Source organism: Mirounga angustirostris, unplaced genomic scaffold, assembly GCF_029215605.1.
Source record: "Mirounga angustirostris isolate CCGP_5_RB_7025 unplaced genomic scaffold, mMirAng1.0.hap1 SCAF_4, whole genome shotgun sequence".
Lineage (NCBI taxonomy): Eukaryota > Metazoa > Chordata > Mammalia > Carnivora > Phocidae > Mirounga > Mirounga angustirostris.
In genome coordinates this window covers 125,616,295-125,637,358 of record NW_026991712.1, presented here as the reverse complement: position 1 = coordinate 125,637,358, position 21,064 = coordinate 125,616,295, and the positions used below count along the sequence as shown (strand labels likewise).

The 21,064-nt window shown below is 38.5% G+C and overlaps 1 protein-coding gene across 1 annotated transcript in view; it reads left to right on the top strand.

Annotated features, from left to right (window-relative positions):
• GIPC2 (GIPC PDZ domain containing family member 2) overlaps nucleotides 1–20,908 on the top strand; it is a 346,096-nt gene extending 325,188 nt beyond the window's left edge. The window contains exon 6 of the mRNA XM_064588939.1: nucleotides 20,795–20,908. Coding sequence (XP_064445009.1) covers nucleotides 20,795–20,856 — 62 coding nt within the window. The 3' untranslated portion in view covers nucleotides 20,857–20,908. The remainder of the gene's footprint in view (nucleotides 1–20,794) is intronic.
• The last annotated feature ends 156 nt before the right edge of the window (nucleotides 20,909–21,064 follow it).

Below are 21,064 nucleotides of genomic sequence, written 5' to 3'. Positions count from 1 at the left end.
AATTATGGAAGTGATCATTGTACTTGACAGAGGGATAATATAATAATATTGACAAGCAGTTTCAGGGCCATGGTAGGACAGAAGCCAGATTGAAGTACATTCTGTCACAGATTGTCAAATTGGTAAATAAATAGCAAATACTTTATGGCATATAGTTTCCCTTTGTAAGAACAAACAACAACAATAACAACAAAATCCCTCTATACATGCATATATATTTATATACTTGGAAGAGGATGTGGATAAATACAGACCACATTATTAACATTGGTTACCTTCCATGAAACATCCTTATACCATTGCACTCCTTATCTAGGCACAATGAATAGTATTATTTACTCAATTAAAAATTAAAAATGTCAAAAAAAAGGGAATGGTGAGTAGAGCAGTGGCAACAGGGTATAGTAGGACTTTTTGTTAAGCTTTGCTGTGAAGTGGGGCAGGGATATGGGATGAGAGCTATGGGAAGTGTGGAGTCCAGGAAGGAAGATTTTAGAGCATGTCTGAATGCTTCAGGATGATTACGAGAAGGGGAGAGATTGACCATGAAGGACAGGGGGATTACTGCAGAAATAGTCTGGGGAAGATCCTGCGTTCATAATCTCTCAGCTGGTAAATTGTCACAGGGAACTGAAGAAAACTTGGGTCATTGCTTTGTGAAGTCAGCTTCCCTTATACACCAACATAAAAGTCAAGGGATTCAGGTAGAGAGAGGACTATTACACTTTCTTCATTTTTCCTCCAATGGCTCTCACCCAACACTTCATGCAGAGATGTAACTGTGGTCATGTGTTTTCGCCTTTATCATATTTGAATGTTACCACATTTTCCTCAATCCTGTATTTCGATTTCCTACTTCTGTTTTCTTCTATCTACTTAATTTTATACTTTAAATCTCCTTATGAGTAAGTAGGTTTTATAAATCTGTGTGGATGATTTATCTACTTCTGTTTGCCCTTACTGGAGCTTTTTTTCTTTTTTTAAAAGATATCCAGTTACTAAGAATCTCTAAAATCTTGGACCCAGGAAAGATACCTTGTCAAAGGTCACACAGCTAATTATGAGCAGACTTATGTCTAATTGTATTATCCCCTATTCGCATAGACTGATACAATTCTCCATGAATACAAAATCCAGAAGCAAGAAAAATGTGCTTTTCCTCCAAACATGATGTTATCCTTGAGATAAGATGAGGGAATTATTAACTGATTTGTGTATGTTCAATAATTTTTTTCTTCTCTTACCCTTATTTTTCACCTCTTCCTGACTACACATAAATCTGCCTGGACAAGTTGTGAGCTCATTGAGAGTAGAGACTAATTGATATGCATACTTATTTTGTATTTAATGACCTAAGTTATTGTCTCTTTAAGGTTTTAATTGACTACCTTGATCTTGGATTTTCTATGTAGGCAATCATATCATTTATAAATAATATTTTTTCTTCCTTTCCAATATTTACCTCTTATTCTTTTCCTCTTATTGCATTGGCTAAGACATCTAGAATAATCAGTGAGTAGCTGCTGTCAGAGTGGGGCTCCTTATTTTGCTACTAATTTTAGTGCCATTGCCTTTAGTGCTATAGAGTAACCTCATCTAAGTGTGTAACTGTAGGCACTGGTTCCCAGAGGGGAGAACAAAGAGTTCAGGAGTCAAAAAATCTTGGGAAACAGCACATTAAATCCGGTCAGCCCCACACCCCTTGCAGGGGCATCACAGAACAAACACGTTAGCATATTTAGGCCCCTGAGAAGTCACCCAGGATAAAAGAAACCTGTTTAATTTGCTTAATAGCTAAACAAATGAACTTATTTGTTCTGGAGAAGACTTTTTCTCTAAACATACCTGTGGACATCTCCTCCCTTAATACCAGTTTGAGGATCTCTGCTTTCCTGTTTCATCCTTGAGTATGGTGTTTGCTGTTGGCTTCTGAGAAATACTTTTTTATCCTGTAAAGGAAGTTGAGTTTTCTCTTTTAACTCAGGAATTGGTATTGCATTTTACCAAAGACTTTTCTACTCTTATTGAAATGATCATACAATTTTTCTTCTTTATCTCTTAAAAATAATGTCCTGTTTTATTTATTTATTATTTTTTAAAAAAGATATATTTATTTATTTTAGAGAGAGGGAGTGTGTGTGAGTGTGCACAAGTGTGGAGGGGCCAGGGACAGAGGGAGAGGGAGAGAAGCAGACTCCCTGCTGAACATGGAGCCTGGACCGAGGCTATATCCCAGGACCCTGAGACCATGAGACCATGACCTGAGCCAAAACTGAGTCAGAGACTTAACTAACTGAGCCACCCAGGTGCCCCAATAATGCTCTCTTTTACTGTGAAATCAGTCTTGCATATAATATAGAGGTTAAGAAGTTAGACTTTGTGGTCTCTACAGTCTGTATTCCAATAGCAGGCCTGCCACTTGCCAGCTGTGTGAAAAGTTACAAGTAAGTTTCCTGTTTCTGGTTTATAAAAGAGAGTAAGGCAGTATTTAACTAAGTAATGTAAGTGCTCAGGACAGTGCCTGGCAAGTAGCAGTCACCCAACAAATGCTAGCTGCTAGCAATGCCTCTTGCTTATTACCGAATATTAATAGCTCTTAAATAATAGCTGTTAAAAGCCTGGTGACTTTTAGGATGGCACAAATTTGACAACTTTTTAATTTTACTTTTTAGGATTAGTCCTTTTAGGTCATTTACCTCTTCTTGTGCCAATTTTGATAATTTGTTTTTTTCTAGAATATCACATACTTTATCTAGATTTTCAATTTCATCTGTATCTGTGATTATATTGGCGTTCTTCTTCATAATTTTGCATATTATTTTTTCTTTCTCTCTCTCTCTTTTTTTTAGGCTGGGGGGTGGGGAGGGGTGAAGGGAGAGGGAGACAGAGAATCTTAAGCAGGCTCCATGCCCAGTGTGGAGCTCTGCGTGGGATTCCATCTCATGACCCTGAGATCATGGCCTGAGCTGAAATCAAGAGTTGGACGCTTAACCGACTGAGCCACCCAGGTGCCTCTCTTTTTTGTTTTTGTTCAGACTTGGCTAGATATTTGTCTATCTTATTTGTACTAGAAAAGATTTCAATGCCATTTTGCAATTTCTATAAATGTTGCATTTCTACTTTATTAATTTCTGCTTCTATGTCTATGAACTCCTTCTTTTGACTTCTTTTTGGCTTCCTGCCTTATTTATTTAATAGTTCCTTTAGAGGAATGTTGAATTAACTTGAATTTGATATATCTTATTTTCTAATAAATACATTTGGGGTAATACTATTTTTATTGTACACCCCTTGACTTCATCTTACAGTTGGAATGTGTTATCATTGCCTTTCATTTTAAAATTCTATGACTTCAGCATAAATTTCCATTCAATCTAAATTACTTGGAGAAAGATTTTTAAAGTTTCAAGTGGTTAACTGGGTGGTGGGGATATGGAGGATGCTTGTTAATAATAGCTGCCTTATGGCTATATAGTTGGTGAACCACACTGTATTATTTCTAGTTTTTGGCATTTATTATGATTGGTTTTATGGTTTACAATATCATTCCTGGTGTCTGAAAAAAAATGAGAATTTATGAGGTGCAAAATTCTACATATTAATAAATCAAGTTATTCTAATCCTCTGTTACCTTATTTAATTTTTCTCTGCTTAATCTGATAAATACTCCTGTGGTCACAGTTCTGTTTCTCAGAACTCTGTTTTTTTTAGTAACTGCTAAGGGATCTACTCTTTTTATTCTTATATTTAATAATATAGGGTAGAAGTCTAACACCTGTGTGATTCTCTTTCATTTGATGATAACCTTTTAAAAATTACTTTTGTTAAGTATGTAGTATTTTCTTTTAACTATGGAATTTTTTTTTTAAGATTTTATTTATTTATTTGAGAGAGAGAGAGAATGAGAGACAGAGAGCACGAGAGGGAAGAGGGCAGAGGGGGAAGCAGACCCCCTGGTGAGCAGGGAGCCCGATGTGGGACTCGATCCTGGGACTCCAGGATCATGACCTGAGCCGAAGGCAGTCGCTTAACCAACTGAGCCACCCAGGCGCCCCTTTTAACTATGGAATTTAAACATTTCACCAGAAAATATCTAGCTATCCTTCCTGACATTGAAGAATCAAACCCTTTTCAGGAAAAAGGTTTTCTCTTATGATTTTGAACCAGTAGAGGAAAGAGTATGTGTGCATGTCTTGAAGATTTTTTTTTAAAGATTTTATTTATTCATTTGAGACACAGAGATACAGAGAGAGAGAGAGCATGAGCAAGGGGAGAGGCAGAGGGAGAGGGAGAAGCAGACTCCCCGCTGAGTGAGGAGCCCAATGTGGGGCTCAATCCCAGGACCCTGGGATCATGACCTGAGCAGAAGGCAGATGCTTAACCATCTGAGCCACCCAGGTACCCCTGTCTTGAAGATTTTTGTGTATCTGGAAAAGCACAGTTGGGCTTATGTGCTTGGACATGACTGGGCTCAGGCAAGATTGGCAGAAGGTGAGGTTAGGGAGATAGGGCCTACATCATGCAGAACTTTGGGAGGAAACAGTTGCCTTTCCCGTGAAGCATATTGTGAAGTCATTGATGCATGTTAGGCAAGTCAGTGGCATTAATCAAATTTATATTATAAAAAACCATCTGGAAGTTGCATGGACCATTGGAGATAGATGAAAGTGGAAGCAGGGAGACTAATAGGAAGACTACTGTGGTGTTTCAGGTGAGAGTTATGGTATGACTTGGGCTGTGTTGTGGGGCAGAGAAGAAGAGAAGAATGGATGGGATTCAGGATTTATACCAAAAATGGAACCAAATAAATGTACCAATGGATTAGATAAAGGGGATGGGGGAAATAGAAAAACTAAGGAAACTGAGTGGCTATCAAAGTATTCAGGTGGTAGAAAGGAGACACAGAATTATAATGGAGTATTAGAGATACTGCTAACCATGTCTTACTCATTATTCTCATTCATTCCCAAACATTTGTGTGATAGTTTGTGTGTTAGGAACTAGGGAGGCAAAGATAATTAAGATCCCTTGCCAACTGTCAGTGGGGTCACAAATTATCCTTTACTTGGTGAGCATAATCTCAGGGGCATGGTGTTCACCAAATGATGTGACCATGACAGTGGAGCTATCTTAGAGACCTTGGTATGGGTGGACTCTCCAGCCTCAGTAGAAGCTCAGTTGCTATTCAACTGATTGATGAAGTCTGACAGCATCCCCCAGTCAAGGAAGATACCAAGGGCTGGCTGCTCAACAGGTACCATGTTCTCTGACACTTATTTGGAAATAACAAACATTCTTGGAAAATAATCCAAATATGGAATTGACAAGAGGTAAAATGTAAGTCAAAGTAGAATACAATTACTATATTCCACTAACAATATCTATTTCTTTTTTTTTTTTAAAGATTTTATTTATTTATTTGACAGAGGAAGACAGCAAGAGAGGGAACACAACCAGGGGGAGTGGGAGAGGGAGAAGCAGGCTTCCCACCAAGCAGGAAGCCCGATGCGGGGCTCGATCCCAGGACCCTGGGATCATGACCTAAGCCGAAGGCAGACGCTTAATGACTTAGCCACCCAGGTGCCCCACAATATCTATTTCTATTAAAAACATAATCATATTTATTTAAAAAATTAATATATTTATTACTTATAATACCTAATTATATATAATACATATTGCTCATGGAGAATTTGAGAAGCAATGCAGTATAAAAACCAAGCATGAATCTTAGGAATTTGGCTGAAGTTAACTCATGGAAAAATCCTATGATAAATTAAAAGGCCTGAAAAACACTAGAGCAATGCAAGGAAGAATGTAAAAGTTTACAGATTTATTTAATAGAAGGAAATTTTATGATTTTGATTGATATAGAAAAAGGACAAATTATAGTGTGATAATCATTAGAACAATCCACTCCTGAAGGAAATTCTCAAGAATATAGGAAATAAAACACTCAGTTGTACCCCTCTTGAAGTCCAAATTGTACTGTCATGATGTAAGAATCATTGTACTCTTTTTTTTTTTAAAGATATTTATTTATTTGACAGAGAGAGACACAGCGAGAGAGGGAACACAAGCAGGGGGCGTGGGAGAGGGAGAAGCAGGCTTCCTGCTGAGCAGAGAGCTCAATGCGGGGCTCGATCCCAGAACCCTGGGATCATGACCTGAGCCGAAGGCAGATGCTTAACGACTGAGCCACCCAGGCATCCAGAATCATCGTACTCTTAATGATCTGGTACTACATAGTATTTCATATCCATATCTCATGTAAAGTGTGTGTATATAACCTAAGATATATGATTTTTGAAGCAATCTGATAATAAAAGAAAAATGGGTGAAGAGTGTTATAATATTAAACTTCCATGGTTTTAAAATTGCCTGGAAAATAAACTAGACTTGAGTATTTAAAATGAACTTAGAAAAGCCTTAAAATCTCTCTTTCCACCATCCCACATAGAAAAATCAGCAAATACTATCTAGATTGTACACAAGCATCAATGGTTTGGTTCATCATTTTATCAATGTAGTAGCTAAATGGGCTCAGCAAATAGAAAACAGAGACAAGTCTTTTTTTAAAAAAATTTATTTATTTGATAGAGAGAGACACAACGAGAGAGGGACCACAAGCAAGGGGAGTGGGAGAGGGAGAAGCCGGCGTCCCACGGAGCAGGGACCCCCATGCGGGGCTCGATCCCAGGACCCTGGGATCATGACCTGAGTTGAAGACAGATGCTTAAAGACTGAGCCACCCAGATGCCCCGAGACAAGTCTTTTTTTTTTTTTTTTTTAAGATTTTATTTATATTATTGAGAGAGAGAGACAGTGAGAGAGAAAGTATGAACAAAGAGGAACGGGGAGAGGGAGAAGCAGGCTTCCCGCAGAGCAGGGAGCCCGATGCAGGCTCGATCCCAAGACTCTGGGATCATGACCTGAGCCGAAGGCAGACGCTTAACAACTGAGCCACCCAGGTGTCCCTAAAATCAGAGACAAGTGGTATACGTGGTGCTATTTCACCACTGTGTTAAGTGCATAGGAAGTGACGAGTGCATTTTTGATGAATTAATTAACGTTTCAGTCCCCAATTACAAACACCTGTTTCGAACACCAAATAGTTTTTCAGGTTTTAAAATTGCTTCTGTTTTAGATAAACATCTCTGAATTTATTATCTAATTTAACTCCTGTACATTAAACAAATCAGTGAATACCAAAATCTGTACAGACAGTCCCCAACGTACGATGTTTGGCTTATGAGTATTTTTTTTTTAAGATTTTATTTATTTATTTGACAGAGAGAGAGAGAGATAGCGACAGCAGGAACACAAGTGGTGGGAGTGAAAGAGGGAGAAGCAGGCTTCCTGCTGAGCAGGGAGCCTGATGCGGGGCTCAATCCCAGGACCCTGGGATCATGACCTGAGCTGAAGGCAGACACTTAATGACTGAGCCACCCAGGCGCCCCTGGCTTATGAGTTTTTGACTTTGCAATTATGTGATAGCAATATGCATTCAGTAGAAACCATACTTTAAATTTTGAATTTTGATATTTCCCTGGGCTAGCAATATGCAATATACTCCTCTCTTGTGATGCTGGGCAGAAGCAGCAAGCTGGAGCTCCCAGCCAGCCAAGCAATCACCAGGGTAAACAGCTGATACACTTTCAACCATTCTGGTTTTCACTTTCAGTACAGTATTCAATAAATTACATGAGCTATTCAACACTTTATTATAAAATAGGCTTTGTGTTAGACAATTTTGCCCACTGTGGGGGCTAATGTAAGTGTTCTGAGAACATTTAAGCTAGACTGGACTAAGCTATGATGTTCAGTTGGTTAGGTTTATTAAAAGTATTTTTGATTTATGATATTTTCAACTCATGATGGGTTTATTGACACACAACCCCACTGTAAGTCAAAGAAGATCTGTACTTTATCTTGTGCTACATAGCTTGCTGTATTGAATAGTAGTCAAGAACATGGGCTTAGGAATTAGAGTGACCTGGGTTCAAATCCCAACTCTGGCACTTAATAGCTGTGTGACCTTGGGCAAATTACTTACCCTCTTTAAGCCTGAGTTTCTTCTATCTGTAAAATGAGGCTAATAAGCCTACCTGTTTCACAGGGCTGGTGAGAGAACAAAATGAATTAATGCATGTGAAACAACACTCTTTGAAAGACATTTTTACACATGTTGTTTCCTCTTCCTTATTCCATTCCCTCTTAAACCAACTCCCATATGGCTTCTAGACACATCACCTCCACTGAAGCTTCTCTTGTTGATTTCACCAACGACCTCTGTGTTATATTTGTGGTGATTTTTCTTTGTTTCTATCATGCTCAACATCTTAGTGGCCTTCCTTTCTTATTTACATTAATTTCTCCCAAGGTTATTTCTCTCTGACATATGTTTTTTTTCTTTTCTTTTTTTAATTTAAATTAAATTAGCCAACATATAATACATCATTAATTTCAGATGTAGAGTTCAGTTATTCATCAGTTGCATATAACACTCAGTGCTCATCACTCTCTGACATATGGTTTTAAATACTGTCTATATGTCAACAATATTCAAATGTGTGTCTCCGTATCAGGCTTCTCTTTTGACCTTCAGACTCAGATATCCAGCTGCCTATCTGGTATTTGAGTGTCTTCTTATAGACGTCTCAAACTTACCAAGCCCAGGACAGAGTTCTTTGATATTCTTGCGCCCAAGTCCATAACCTATGTTACCTATCCTAATGAATGGTACCATGCTATCTGCCCCATTATGAAATTTAGAAAGCTGCAAATTATTTTTTTCCTCTTCCTTTACCCATCTCCCATCCAATCCTGTCACTATCATATCCAAAATTTATTTTATATCTATCCATTCTTTTCTATCACATCTGCCATCACTTTAGTCAATCATCTCTCATCTGGAATTCTGCAGAGCTTGAATATCAGTAGATGTATGGGCCTTAGACAGAAATTAACAATGTGGCAGATTTCTTTCAATTTAGGAACAAACACTGTTTGCAATATAAGATGTTATTGGAATGCAACAAGATATTTTAAAAGAATTTGTGGATTACCAGTGCTTTGGCAGGCCAGACCCTGAATGTCTGGTTTGTGTCCATAAGACCCAGCATGACATCTAGCTGGTCCCATAAAATCAAGGCTTTTTTGACATTATTTCTGGGACAGCCTGAGGCAACAAGATACCTATCTTGACCATGCTGCTTCTTTTGCACCTGCTAAGACTCTCTGAATCAATTGTTAGTCTTCCCTTGACCACATGAAGAAAGAATTTTTTGGGGAAACTCTAGGTTTATCCATTCTCCAACTCTGTGGGCTGCCCCATGCCCTCCTCTAGCCCCTCTCCTTCCTTGCTTACTGGTTCTAAGTGTACAGGAGGAAACATTAAGGCTGGCTTTTCATTTACTGCTCTCAGGAGTCTGAAATATGTATGTAAACTCTGGAGCAACTAGAGGAATAAACCTGTTCTTTGTTCCATCTTGAGAACTAGAAAATTATCCGTAATCAAATGAGCACATCATTTAGCTAGTTTCTCTGATTCCAGTGTTGCTCCTGCTCATTCATTTTTCACACAGCAGCCAGAAGCTGAGTTTTAATATATTTTAAAAATCGACATATACATCCTGAAGAACATAAATTCTAAGTATAGATTTTGATAAATTATGACAAAGTAATCGCTACCCAGTTCAAGAAACAGAATATTCTCTTGAGAGATGGTGTGATGAAGACTTGTAGACAAGCCAAATTTCAAAGACACGTAGTACATAGGAAGACAGCAAAAAGTTGGAGTCCAAAGACCTAGGTTTAAGACCTGACTCCATAACTACTTTCCAACTTTTCTCATAACATAGCTCAAGGAAAAAAACTATAGTATTTACTATATTTTTATTTAGCATTTAGTATATGGTATATAATATTTAATATAGTATTTAGTATGGTATCATCCAAGTCACCAGACATTTCCACTTTTTAAAACATCAATTCTCTCTCTTTTTTTTAATGTGGGGCTTGAACTCATGACCCCGAGATCAAGATCTGAGCTGAAATCAAGAGTCAGACGTTTAACCCACTGAGCCACCCAGATGCCCCTAAAACATCAATTCCTAGAACTATATTTGACCTATCAGTGACATTTGTCACAGTTGATCACTTTTTTGTCCTTTATACTTTCTTTACTTTTCCCCCCCAGAATATCACACTTGTCTGGTTTGCCTTCTACCTATCTGCTGCTTCTTAGTCTTTTTTTGCTGTTCCCTCTTTATCAACCCAAACTCTTAATGTAAGAGCTCCTCCTCTTTTTTCCTACTTGCTCTCATAGGTTAAAATATCATCCATAGATGGACAATTCCCAAATTTACATCTCCAGTCTGATCTCCAGGCTTATCTATACAACTGCCTGATCAACATTCTGCATGCATTTCTGACAGGCATCTAAAACTTACCCTATGCCCCGCTGAATTCCTCTCTCCCTCACCAAACCTTCTTGTCTTACCCTTCTCAGCTAATAGAAACTCCATTCTTTGGTTGCTTTGGCCAGCATCTTTGGAGGCATCTTTTACTCTTCTCTTTTCACCTCATGGCCAATCCATCAGTAAATCTTCCTGGCTCCACTGCCCAAATGTGTTCAATCGCTTTTCACATTTCCACAATCTGGTCCAAGCCACCATCATATCCTTCCTTGACTCTGTGATTACCTCCTAATAGGAGGCCTGAAGTGTGAGAGGGAATCAACAGAGAACACGCTAAGAGCTGTTGTGATGGGGGGAATAGCTAGTGGAAGGGCCTGGGTCTCCTCGCATTAGAACACATGCTCGATAAGGGATTTTGGTCCGTTTTGTTCACTGCTATAGTCTGAGTGTTGTCCAGTGCCGTAGCAAGGTCTTAAAAATTATTTGTTAAGTAAATGATTTTTCACTTTTAATGATATTTCGTGACAGGAAACCTATGGGTTTATGGTATACTATTTTTTTATAAAATTATAAAATTTTGCAAATAATAATTTTTGCCACTCTTCTTTATGCCCTATCTTTTTCTTTTTTATTCCACCATTTAGTTATGCTTTATATTTCTAAGATCTTTCCACAAACTATTTTTCACTCCAAAAAAGGAAGGAGAGGGGAGGAGGAGAGTGGTATTTGTGATTTTTTTTTTTGAGAGAGAGAGTGTGTGTGTATAATTGTGCACGTGAGAAGGGCAGTGGGAGAGAGAGAGAGTCTTAAGCACACTCTCCCTCTAGCGCAGAGCCTCAAGGTGGGGCTTGATCTCATGACTCTGAGATCATGACCTGAGCCAAAATTAAGAGTCGCATGCTTAGCAGACTGAGCCACCCAGACACCCCATTTTGTGATCTATCTTTTTTTTTTTTTGGCAACTTGGTATTTTATTCTCTCTCTTTTTGGTATTTTATTCTTAAATGTACATATTAAGATCTAAAATATTCATTTAAACATAACAGGGAAAATTATAAAAATTTATCTCCAGGAACATATATTTTCTCTGTGAACATTTATCTTGTCATTTCTTGGGAAATATTTTCAGTCTAATCATAATGTATTTCTTTATTTTGAAATTTTTTGAATTTCTACTCAAAAATAATTAAAAATATTGCTGTTAGTTTCAACTCCTACGTTTCCCTTAGCCATTGATAAACTGTTCTTTAAACAGCAAAAAGAAAGTTTAATTGGAATTATACATATTATCAGGTTTTCCTTTCATAAAGCAATGAAGAATGACTGTTTTTCAAATGGAAACTTGTTATCTCTTCCCTTTTTTTAATAAGGAAAAGGATAGTAAGACCCAAGCAAGCATTTATGTGGAATCTTCTGTCCAGCCAGTTCAAAGTAGTTTAATACTCACTTCTTCCCAAAGGCAGTGTGTGGGGAGAACAGGACTGCTCAATGCCAGACTTCTGCCCTGCCTGGCTGGCTGCCTGTGGCTGCTGGGAACAGCCTGAATTAGGGGTCCTCCCAAATACGGTGTTTGGACCTCTCCTGTCTATCCCTCTGAATCACTTGGTCTCCCTTCCTGGGTTTGACAGTGATGCTGGTGGATGACTAACATTATTTTTCATGTTACTCCTAACCCTCTCTATTCTGGCAGATGTTCAGAATCTAGGTTTCAGTTTTTATAAAATTATCTTGAATCTCATAAAAAATCCCAAAGATGAACTTTGAGTGCTATGAGTCACAAACCCTGTCTTCAGTGCTTGTACAGAGAAAATGCGGGTGGGTGAAGTACTAACACATTCACAGTTAAAATTGTGAATGCTTCAGTAATAAAAAAATTTTTTCTTAATTATTATTTGATTTAAAAGAAAGTGAACTCTTTTGAGCCATTGGTTGTGGCTTCTAATTCGCAGTTGGTTAATTTAGTTTGGGCCTCCCTCTTCCCCTCATTACACACATACACACACACACATATATTCAAAGTCTATTTTTGAACTTAGATCCCTGGGAATCACTAGGAAAAAGAAAAAGCTATCAGCTTAAAATGCAATTTTTCATGAGATTATTTTAGAATAAAATATTTTTAAGGATTGATCTGTAGAATTCAAGTTTTTTGCTCAAATATTCAATCTAGTAATAATAATGAAAAGCCCAAACCTTTCTGGACTATTATTTTGAAACTTTGCTTTTATTTTCTAATGTTTTTAAAGACCTCCTACCATTTAATTAAGTTCACATTGGACTCCAGAAAACAAACATTTTAAAAAGGCCTTTGTTGTATTAGAAAAACCCATGTTTTACACCGGGAAAATATTGTAACTATATCCACATATAGCAGAATCACTTGTTATTGGATGTACTTAACCCCTTCACATTTGTCATTAAGAAAAGCAATTTGTTCTGTTTTTATTAATAAGCACACATATTTACAATTGAACTTTTTTCAGAGGGATTCTTTTTTTTTTTTTTAGATTTTATTTATTTATTCATAAGAGACAGAGAGAGAGAGAGAGAGAGAGAGAGGCAGGCTCCCCGCTGAGCAGGGAGTCCGATGCGGGACTCGATCCCAGGACCCTGGGATCATGACCTGAGCCGAAGGCAGACGCTTAACCATCTGAGCCACCCAGGCACCCAAGAGGGATTCTTTTCACTGCTTGATGTTCACTAGTCTGAGAAGCACTTGCTTTGTCTTTCAAATAGCCTTAAGAATTGATGCTACATGATAACCAGGGAAATATGTAGGGGTAATGTTTTCAAGTGGTGCATGGGGTTGTTGCTGCATATTTCAATCAGAGTAATAATAAACATTCATTAATCATTTCCTATAATAAGTGTGAAATTTATTTGCTCAACAGCCCTATAGCTAGGCAAACTTTATATTCAAAGCATTTAGCAATGTGTAAGGCATGGGTTCTGGCCCATTGGAATGGATTTAGGACGTGGAACTAGAGCAGGGTGGCCAGCTTCTGCTATTCTAGGTGTTAGTTTTCAGTTTTTAAATTCAGTGTTAAGGGTATAGAGAAGGCAAACAAGGGGTGGGGCCTGGGTGGAGGCTGTGTGTGTATGGGCATTGGGGTGCTTGATTTGCCAGCTAGTTAGCTACTGACATGAAAGTATTTTAGTATTTTAAGAACAAAATCTCCCATATTGGTGCATGCTAGAATATTAGCACTAGTGGTGGTGGTGTTATTATCTCAATTTGCAGTTGAGAAAAATCAACATACAGAGAGATCAAGTAACTTGCTTAAGGTCACAACTAATATGTGATGAAGCTGGAGTTGAACCTGGAGTGTTGGTGCAAGGACCTGTGCTCTTAATCATTGTGTAATATAGCTTCATAGAGGTGTGCCTGCTTATTGCTACAATGAATGGTCTAGGGATTGAGCGGGAGACCAGTAGGCTCTGAAGTGAACATCTGGGCTGCTCGTTTCTTCATCCCTGATGACACATCTTAAAAAATTCAGTTGTGAAATGACCTTCAGAAACCATGAAGAAGAAAATTGCAATAGAATGTGTCTGGAATATAATTTCTTTAATTTGCAAAAGTATGGATAACTGTTTATATATATAATTACATGTTTTGTATGGAAGCAGGTTGATTTAAAAAGAAATGAGAAAAGATTAGAAAAGTGTTTAATGAGGGCACCTGGGTGGTTCAGTAGGTTAAGCATCTGCCTTTGCCTCAGGTCATGATCTCAGAGTCCTGGGATCGAGTCCCACATCAGGCTCCCTATTCAGTGGGGAGTCTGCTTCTCCCTCTCCCTCTGCCCCTCTGCCTGCTTGTCTTCTCTCTGTTGCTCTCTTTCTCTCAAATAAATAAATAGTATCTTTAAAAAAAGCATTTAATGAAATTGTAATGTGAGAAATGTTATGAATATGAAAGTATATAAAATGTAAATATGAATATGTATAAGTACATACTTTTATGTAAGAAATGCATAAAAATTATAATGTGAGAAGATGTTACAAATTCATAAAGTGTTGTATAGCATAGAATGGTTAACAACATGCAGTAATTGTGTCCTAAGTTTTGCCAGATCCTTTGATTCTTACTATTCCTACTATATATTACATCAACCTTGATCTCCTGTTGGTTTTATTAGAGAGAATAAGAGAATGGCTGCTATATGTGGGGTTAAGAACTGAGTGAGGGCCCAGCAGTGTCCTCAGTTGTGAGAGAACAAGACCATCTAGCTGATGGTTGCTCTATAAATATTTGTTCCAAGTACAAATGTTTGAAGATTTGAGATGAAGAGAGAGGAACATGAGCTAACCGTTTGGGGCACAGGGAATGTACAAATTCTCTAGTGAGAAGAGTTCCACACTTAAATATTGCGTTTCTCTTTTGAGCATTTCAGTTTTGTTAGAACAGAATGACAGTAATAATACATTCTATTTTCTTTTGACATCTTTGCTGTGGGGTCAGTCAATAGAATTTGATTAAGAATATGGGATCTGGATCATTACTGCCTGAGTTTGACTCTCAACCCACCACTTACTAACTTTGAAGCCATGGACATGTTACTTACCCTTTCTGTGCCTCAGTTTTCTCATCTGCAAACTTGGGATAATATGAGTACCTGTCTATAATATGGTCCTGAGAATAAAATGTGTTAGTGAATTAATATATGTAAAGTATTTAAGAAAGTTCTTGGGTCCATTGAATGTGCTCAAAAATGTTGATTACTTTGGAAAGTCCAAGTATGCTGGTGATGAACTAATGTTTATTTATGAAAATAGGAAATGTCAAGAATTTTCAAAGTGTGCAATATTCCACAAGAACCATCATTAGATGTCTGGGAATGGTTGAGAGAAAGAAATAGGCTGCTCTCATTTAATGAGATCTTGTCATCTTGTTAATTACAAAATAGGAAATCAAGACAAAGTAGCAAAACAGAGGCCCATCTTACTGTGCTTCTGGTGATCAAGGGCTGTGCTTCATTACTGAGTTCCTGGGGAGAATAAGACATTGGCTCTGCATGAGGTGATCAAATGAGCTACTACAACAGAACTGTCAGATTCAGTCAAACATTAGTTTTAATGAATTCTTCTCATGGAATTGTTCTGAATGCAAGTGTATGCTCTAGCAGAGCAGTATTGGAACCATTCTAATCATAAATGTAAGTGTACCCATCAGCCACAGCTCTTTCAGCCATGGAGAGTTATTGGTGTCATCTTACCACTCTCCCCCTCAGAGAGGAGAGCTTTCCATCTTAGTTTTGCCATAATAACCTGAGGACCATGGCAAATCCCAGCCTCTTCTGAGCCTTGTTTCCCTATCTTTAAAATGAGGAGTTCCATTAGATGTTCTCAACTTGAACTTTCCCAAGCTGTAATTATTATGAGCTTGGGACATTAGTTCAATCAAATTTGGAGGGAACTAAAGTTATCAGGGACTTACTTGCTGGGCTTAGTTAGGCAAGCTACTTAGACTCTAGAAACTTCAGTGTTTTAATCTACATGTTGAAGAACAGAATACTATTTACCTTCTGGGTTGTAGTGAGGAGAGTTACAGGGAACAATGGCTCAATGGTAGGCATTCAATAAATATTAGATATTATTGTGATTTATGATAAAGTTGGTAGTGTATTTTGGAAATCATCACATTAATTCCATCCCATTGTTATTTATACAAAACAGTACACTAGAGCTATGCATTTAACTTCAAGCTTCCAGTTAGGTTCCCATGTATAACATTTATTTTAGACATGAAATGCTAGTGAACATTAATAATAGTCAACACAGCTTGACTCTCTTGATGCCATGCCTGTTGCTGGGCCTGACAACGGTGCATTGCTTTGCATCCCATGCAGCACTTACTCTGTACAGCAACTCTTTAAGGTAGATGTTGCTATCCATGTTCAATTGCTTTATATATACCACATAATTTACTCTTTATAATAATATTAGGTAGGTATTTTTTATCCCTATTAACAGATGAGAAAATGGAGGCTTTCAGAGGTTTAGTAGTGGGGCTGGTTTTCAAACCCAGATGTTTATGACTCCAATGTTCTTAGTCACCATTGCATATTACATGTCATGTCATGTTATGCATATTCCAATATGGTATCTCTCACTCATGCTAGGAACAGTACCCCACCCCCACTGTTGCCCCCACAAAGAATTGGTATTTTCCCCTCCCTTCTTTGTCTACAACAATTATAGCACTGTTTCTTCCTTCATATGTTGTTTTACAAGGAAGATTAGGTCCAAATTGGTGGCTCAAATATAGTGATTTTATAACGCGGATAATTATGATAATGATATCTTGCTCTCTTATTTATATTTTGCCCAGTCTTCATTGTTATTTTTAAACTTGAATTTTTATTCAACCATCTGTTTATTAAAATAGCTCCCTTTAAGCCATAGTCAGGTCTTTTGTAGAACAAAACAAGTGAATGAATAAATAAAAAAAGCCTATTTTCATAGCTTGATAAATTGCTCGATAAGATGGATTAAGGACCTAACAGGTATTATTTGAGAGCAGCCATTGCTTCTGGTTGTTTCCTCAAGTTTTATAAGTCCCAAATAATTCAAGTGATAAAATATATATTTTTGAGAGTCAATATTGTGGATTACCTCTGTGAGGTAATAAACATCTTTAAGAATGGCCAAGTCTAGTATGCCATTCAATAACTGTTGACTGGCTAGCTAAATATTCTGAATTAATAACTTTCAATGTATGTATCCGGTGAAGCAGTCCTTCACAGGTATCTTATAGCATATAGACAAAACAGAAAGGTGGAAGGGCACCTGGGTGACTCAGTCGGTTAAGTGACTGGCTCTTGACTTTGGCTCAGGTCATGATCTCAGAGTCCTGAGATCTCTGCACTCAGTGAGGATTCTGCTTGAGATTCTCTCTCTCCCTCTTCCCCTGCCCTTACCCCCACTGTGTGCGCACACATGCTCTCTCTCTCTTTCTCAAATAAATAAATATAAAAACACCCCCAGGCTCCCCCAAAGCCCCAGAAAGGTGGATAATAACTTAGAAAATGGTAAACAAGGGGGAGGAGTCATATTTCAGTCTAATCATTCAGAGGAAATTCACTTTAATAGCAAATTCATTTCTTCCAGAGAAAGAAATATGCTAAGATGTGGCAGAGGTAATTATGTGAATAACACTAGGCAGTATGGGTTCTTTGAATGCCTTTACCAGATTGTAAAATTCCCTGTGAATGGTTCTTAAGATCAGATATGATACATTCAAACAGATTTTATTTATTTTTTAGAGAGCGGGAGAGAGAGAGTGTGCGGGGAGGGGCAGAAGGAGACGGGGAAAGAGAATCTTAAACAGGCTCTCCACCCAGTGCGGAGCCTGATGGGGGTCTCAATCTCACCACCCTGACATCATGACCTGAGCTGAAATCAAGAGTCAGACCCTTAACTGACTGAGCCACCCAGGCATCCCCAGATATGATGCATTCACATTCTGAACTATGTTTTAAACTACTTGTATGGTTCTAACTTATACAGCAGTTTAACTTTACTAATCCCACAGATATTTATTGATTCCCTACTGTGTTCCAGATTTGGGCTTGAGATACCTGGGGGAACAAAATGGACAAATATCCTATTCTTACTGATAGGCTGAACAGTGCCCACCAGAGATGTCTACATCTGAATCCCCGGAAACTGTGAATATGTTACTTTATGTGGCTAAAGGGACTTCGCTGGTATAATTAAGAATCTTGGGATGAGAGATTATCCAGGATTATCTCAGTGAGCCTGAATTGGAATTACAAATGTCTTCACGAGAAGGAGGCATGAGGGATTTCCTTCATAAGAGGAAAAGGCAATGTGATTATGTAAACAAAGACTGGGGTAATGTGATTTGAAGATGTAGGAAGGGCCACAAGCCAAGAAGAGTGGGTGAATGCTAGAAGTTGAAAAAGGGAAGGAAACAGATTCTCCCCTCAGGGCCTTCTGCTGACACCTTGACTTTGACCCAGTGAAACTGATTTTGGGCTTCTGACTTCCAGAACTCTAAGAGAACAGTTTTTTTTTTTAAAGGTTTTATTTATTTATTTGACCGAGAGAGAGAGAGACACAGTGAGAGAGGGAACACAAGCAGGGGGAGTGGAGAGGGAGAAGCAGGCTTCCCGCTGAGCAGGGAGCCTGATGCAGGGCTCGATCCCAGGACCCTGGGATCATGACCTGAGCTGAAGGCAGACGCTTAACGAGTGAGCCACCCAGGTGCCCTAAGAGAACAAATTTATGTTGTTTTAGCCACCAAGTCTGTCGTAATTTCTTATAGCAGCCATGGGAAACTAATGCATTCGTGGAAGTTTCATTCTAGAGGAGGAGATGGTAAATAATAATGACAGTAAACAAATCATATAGTATGTTAGAAGGTAATAAGTAATATGGAAAGGAGGGATGGTGGGGCAAGGTAAGAGGGATGGAGAGAGCCTGATCCATGCAGGGGTGCTGGTGAGCCATGGGGCGAGATTTACAGTATAAGAGGAGTCGGCAGAACAGACCTCATTGAGAAGGTGAAATGTGAGAAAAGACATGAGCTGGTAAAGGAGTTAGCTAAGTGGACATGTGTGAGAAATATTCCAGGTAGAGAGAGCAACAGTACAAGTACCCTAAGACAGGAGTCTGCCTGGTGTGTTTAAGGAAACAGGTGGGGTGATGAAAGTGGGAGGAAGAGGAGCAGGGAGAGCAGAGATGCATAGGTGCGGGCTGATGAGCTGAGCTCTGGTCGCCCCTGTAGAGCATAATGTTAGGAAGAGGAAGCCGTTCTACAGATTTATTAGAATTCTTTTCTAGAAGATAACACATAGCTGGTCAATTCAGTGAAATCGTTTTTGATTGAAAAGCAATTATTGATAGGATAAGCTAGACGAAGACCACAGACACAGGCATCTCCTCCATTAGTCTCAAAACACCGAACTGGATCGGAAGAATGAAATCAATCAACTGATTATGTGTGCGAGACAGAAGTTTTCCATTGCTTTTGAGTGTAAATATACAAGGACTCTCCTTGAAGCCAACTGCGTTTTAGCTGGTGTCACTGTCTGCTTTTTAGAAATTTTTGATTATTCTAAGGTCCAACTTTCATAATTTTGATGAAATATTTCTTAGTAAAAGAAATGGTTTTGGAATGACAGCATCCACTTTTGGTACAATCTGTATCTGGATTCAATATATTTGAAACCGTGGCAGATTCTATGTGTGAAGCAGGGGTGTCAAAGACTAGTGGCTAACGTTTAGTTGCATGGGTCAGTTGCATGGCAGAACGCCTGGACTGATTGCTTTGAGCAGATATCTTGGCAAGTTGAAGGCACCATGACATGATGATTGCCAGCCTAGTCCTGGCCCAGTGGTTCATTTACTATTCCAGGCACCTTTGGCCTTTCAGTGGCAGCAAGGTTCACCCAATGTGTTTTCCATTCCACACCCTGATGTGGTTAAATTCTAAAATCACCTTCAGATGTGGTGTGGTTATGAGCTCAATTTCTTTTCCTTCTTCACATATTATATTTGGATTATGTCTACCATGCCAGTTCTATCAAAGGCCTCTTGCCCACTTAAATCTTGGCTATATAACTTCATGGCAAACGCACTCCTGAAACAATCTAGAATCATTGCATCAGAATTTTGTTCAAGCTAAACAAATAAGTATTTATAGAAAAAAATGAATAAACCAATGTTTGAATTAGCAGGGAGTGTCTGTCCTTGCTTTCCCTGGCTACTTTTAACTTCTAAGTTTTTGCAGATTCCTGGGCCTGTTCTGATATTAGATGGAGTTGCATCATCAGACTCAGACCATCAGCCAAGGGGAACTGGAGCAGATCCTGCTCATGGGGTACCTGGGATGAGTCCCAGGCACTCGTATGCCCAGTGAGGTGAATCTTCCACTAATCCCACTACATTTAATCTTTATAAACAGGCTTCTCTCTTGGTTTCTTATTTTATGCTCTAGTTCCTTGTGTGATTGGTTCTCTGTGTAGAATGCTACTCCAACTGGCTGTTGACCAGACCACCTGCAGGTATATGGAGGGCCAGTTTCATTTAATGGGCCAAAGTATGATCAGGGGTTTGTATCCAGGTTCTCCAGAGAAACAGAGCTATTAGGATATATATAGGAACACCTGAATAGAACAAAAACACAGCCTTCTCCAAGGATATGATGTATATAATGTATGTATAATGTATGTATATATGTAATCCCTTTCTCTGTATGTATCTCTCTCTTTATATATATTTATGTACACACACACACACACACCTTAATGGTTTTTCTGAAGAACTTTGACCAATACAGAATCCTAAAGACCATTCTAACCTAGCATTTTCTCCTTTTTTTCTTTCCTTTACCTGTTGCTCTCCAGAGTGTAGATGGGGCATCCGAAGCTTAGAGGGATCCAGTGACTTGTCTGAGATGATCAGCTGATTGGTGACTGAGCTGGCATGTTGAACTACTGTTGGAGTGGGGAGAGGGGTGGCCTCAGTGATGACTAAGACATTGACCCTCTGGATACTTGGGATTGTTTGAAGGAATAGAGATGCCAGGAGACTGTATGTATTTTGAGACAAAGTTTTACCCTCATTCAGTTGTGTTTAAACTGCCAGCTCTGGCAGAGACATGCAGAAGTGTTCAG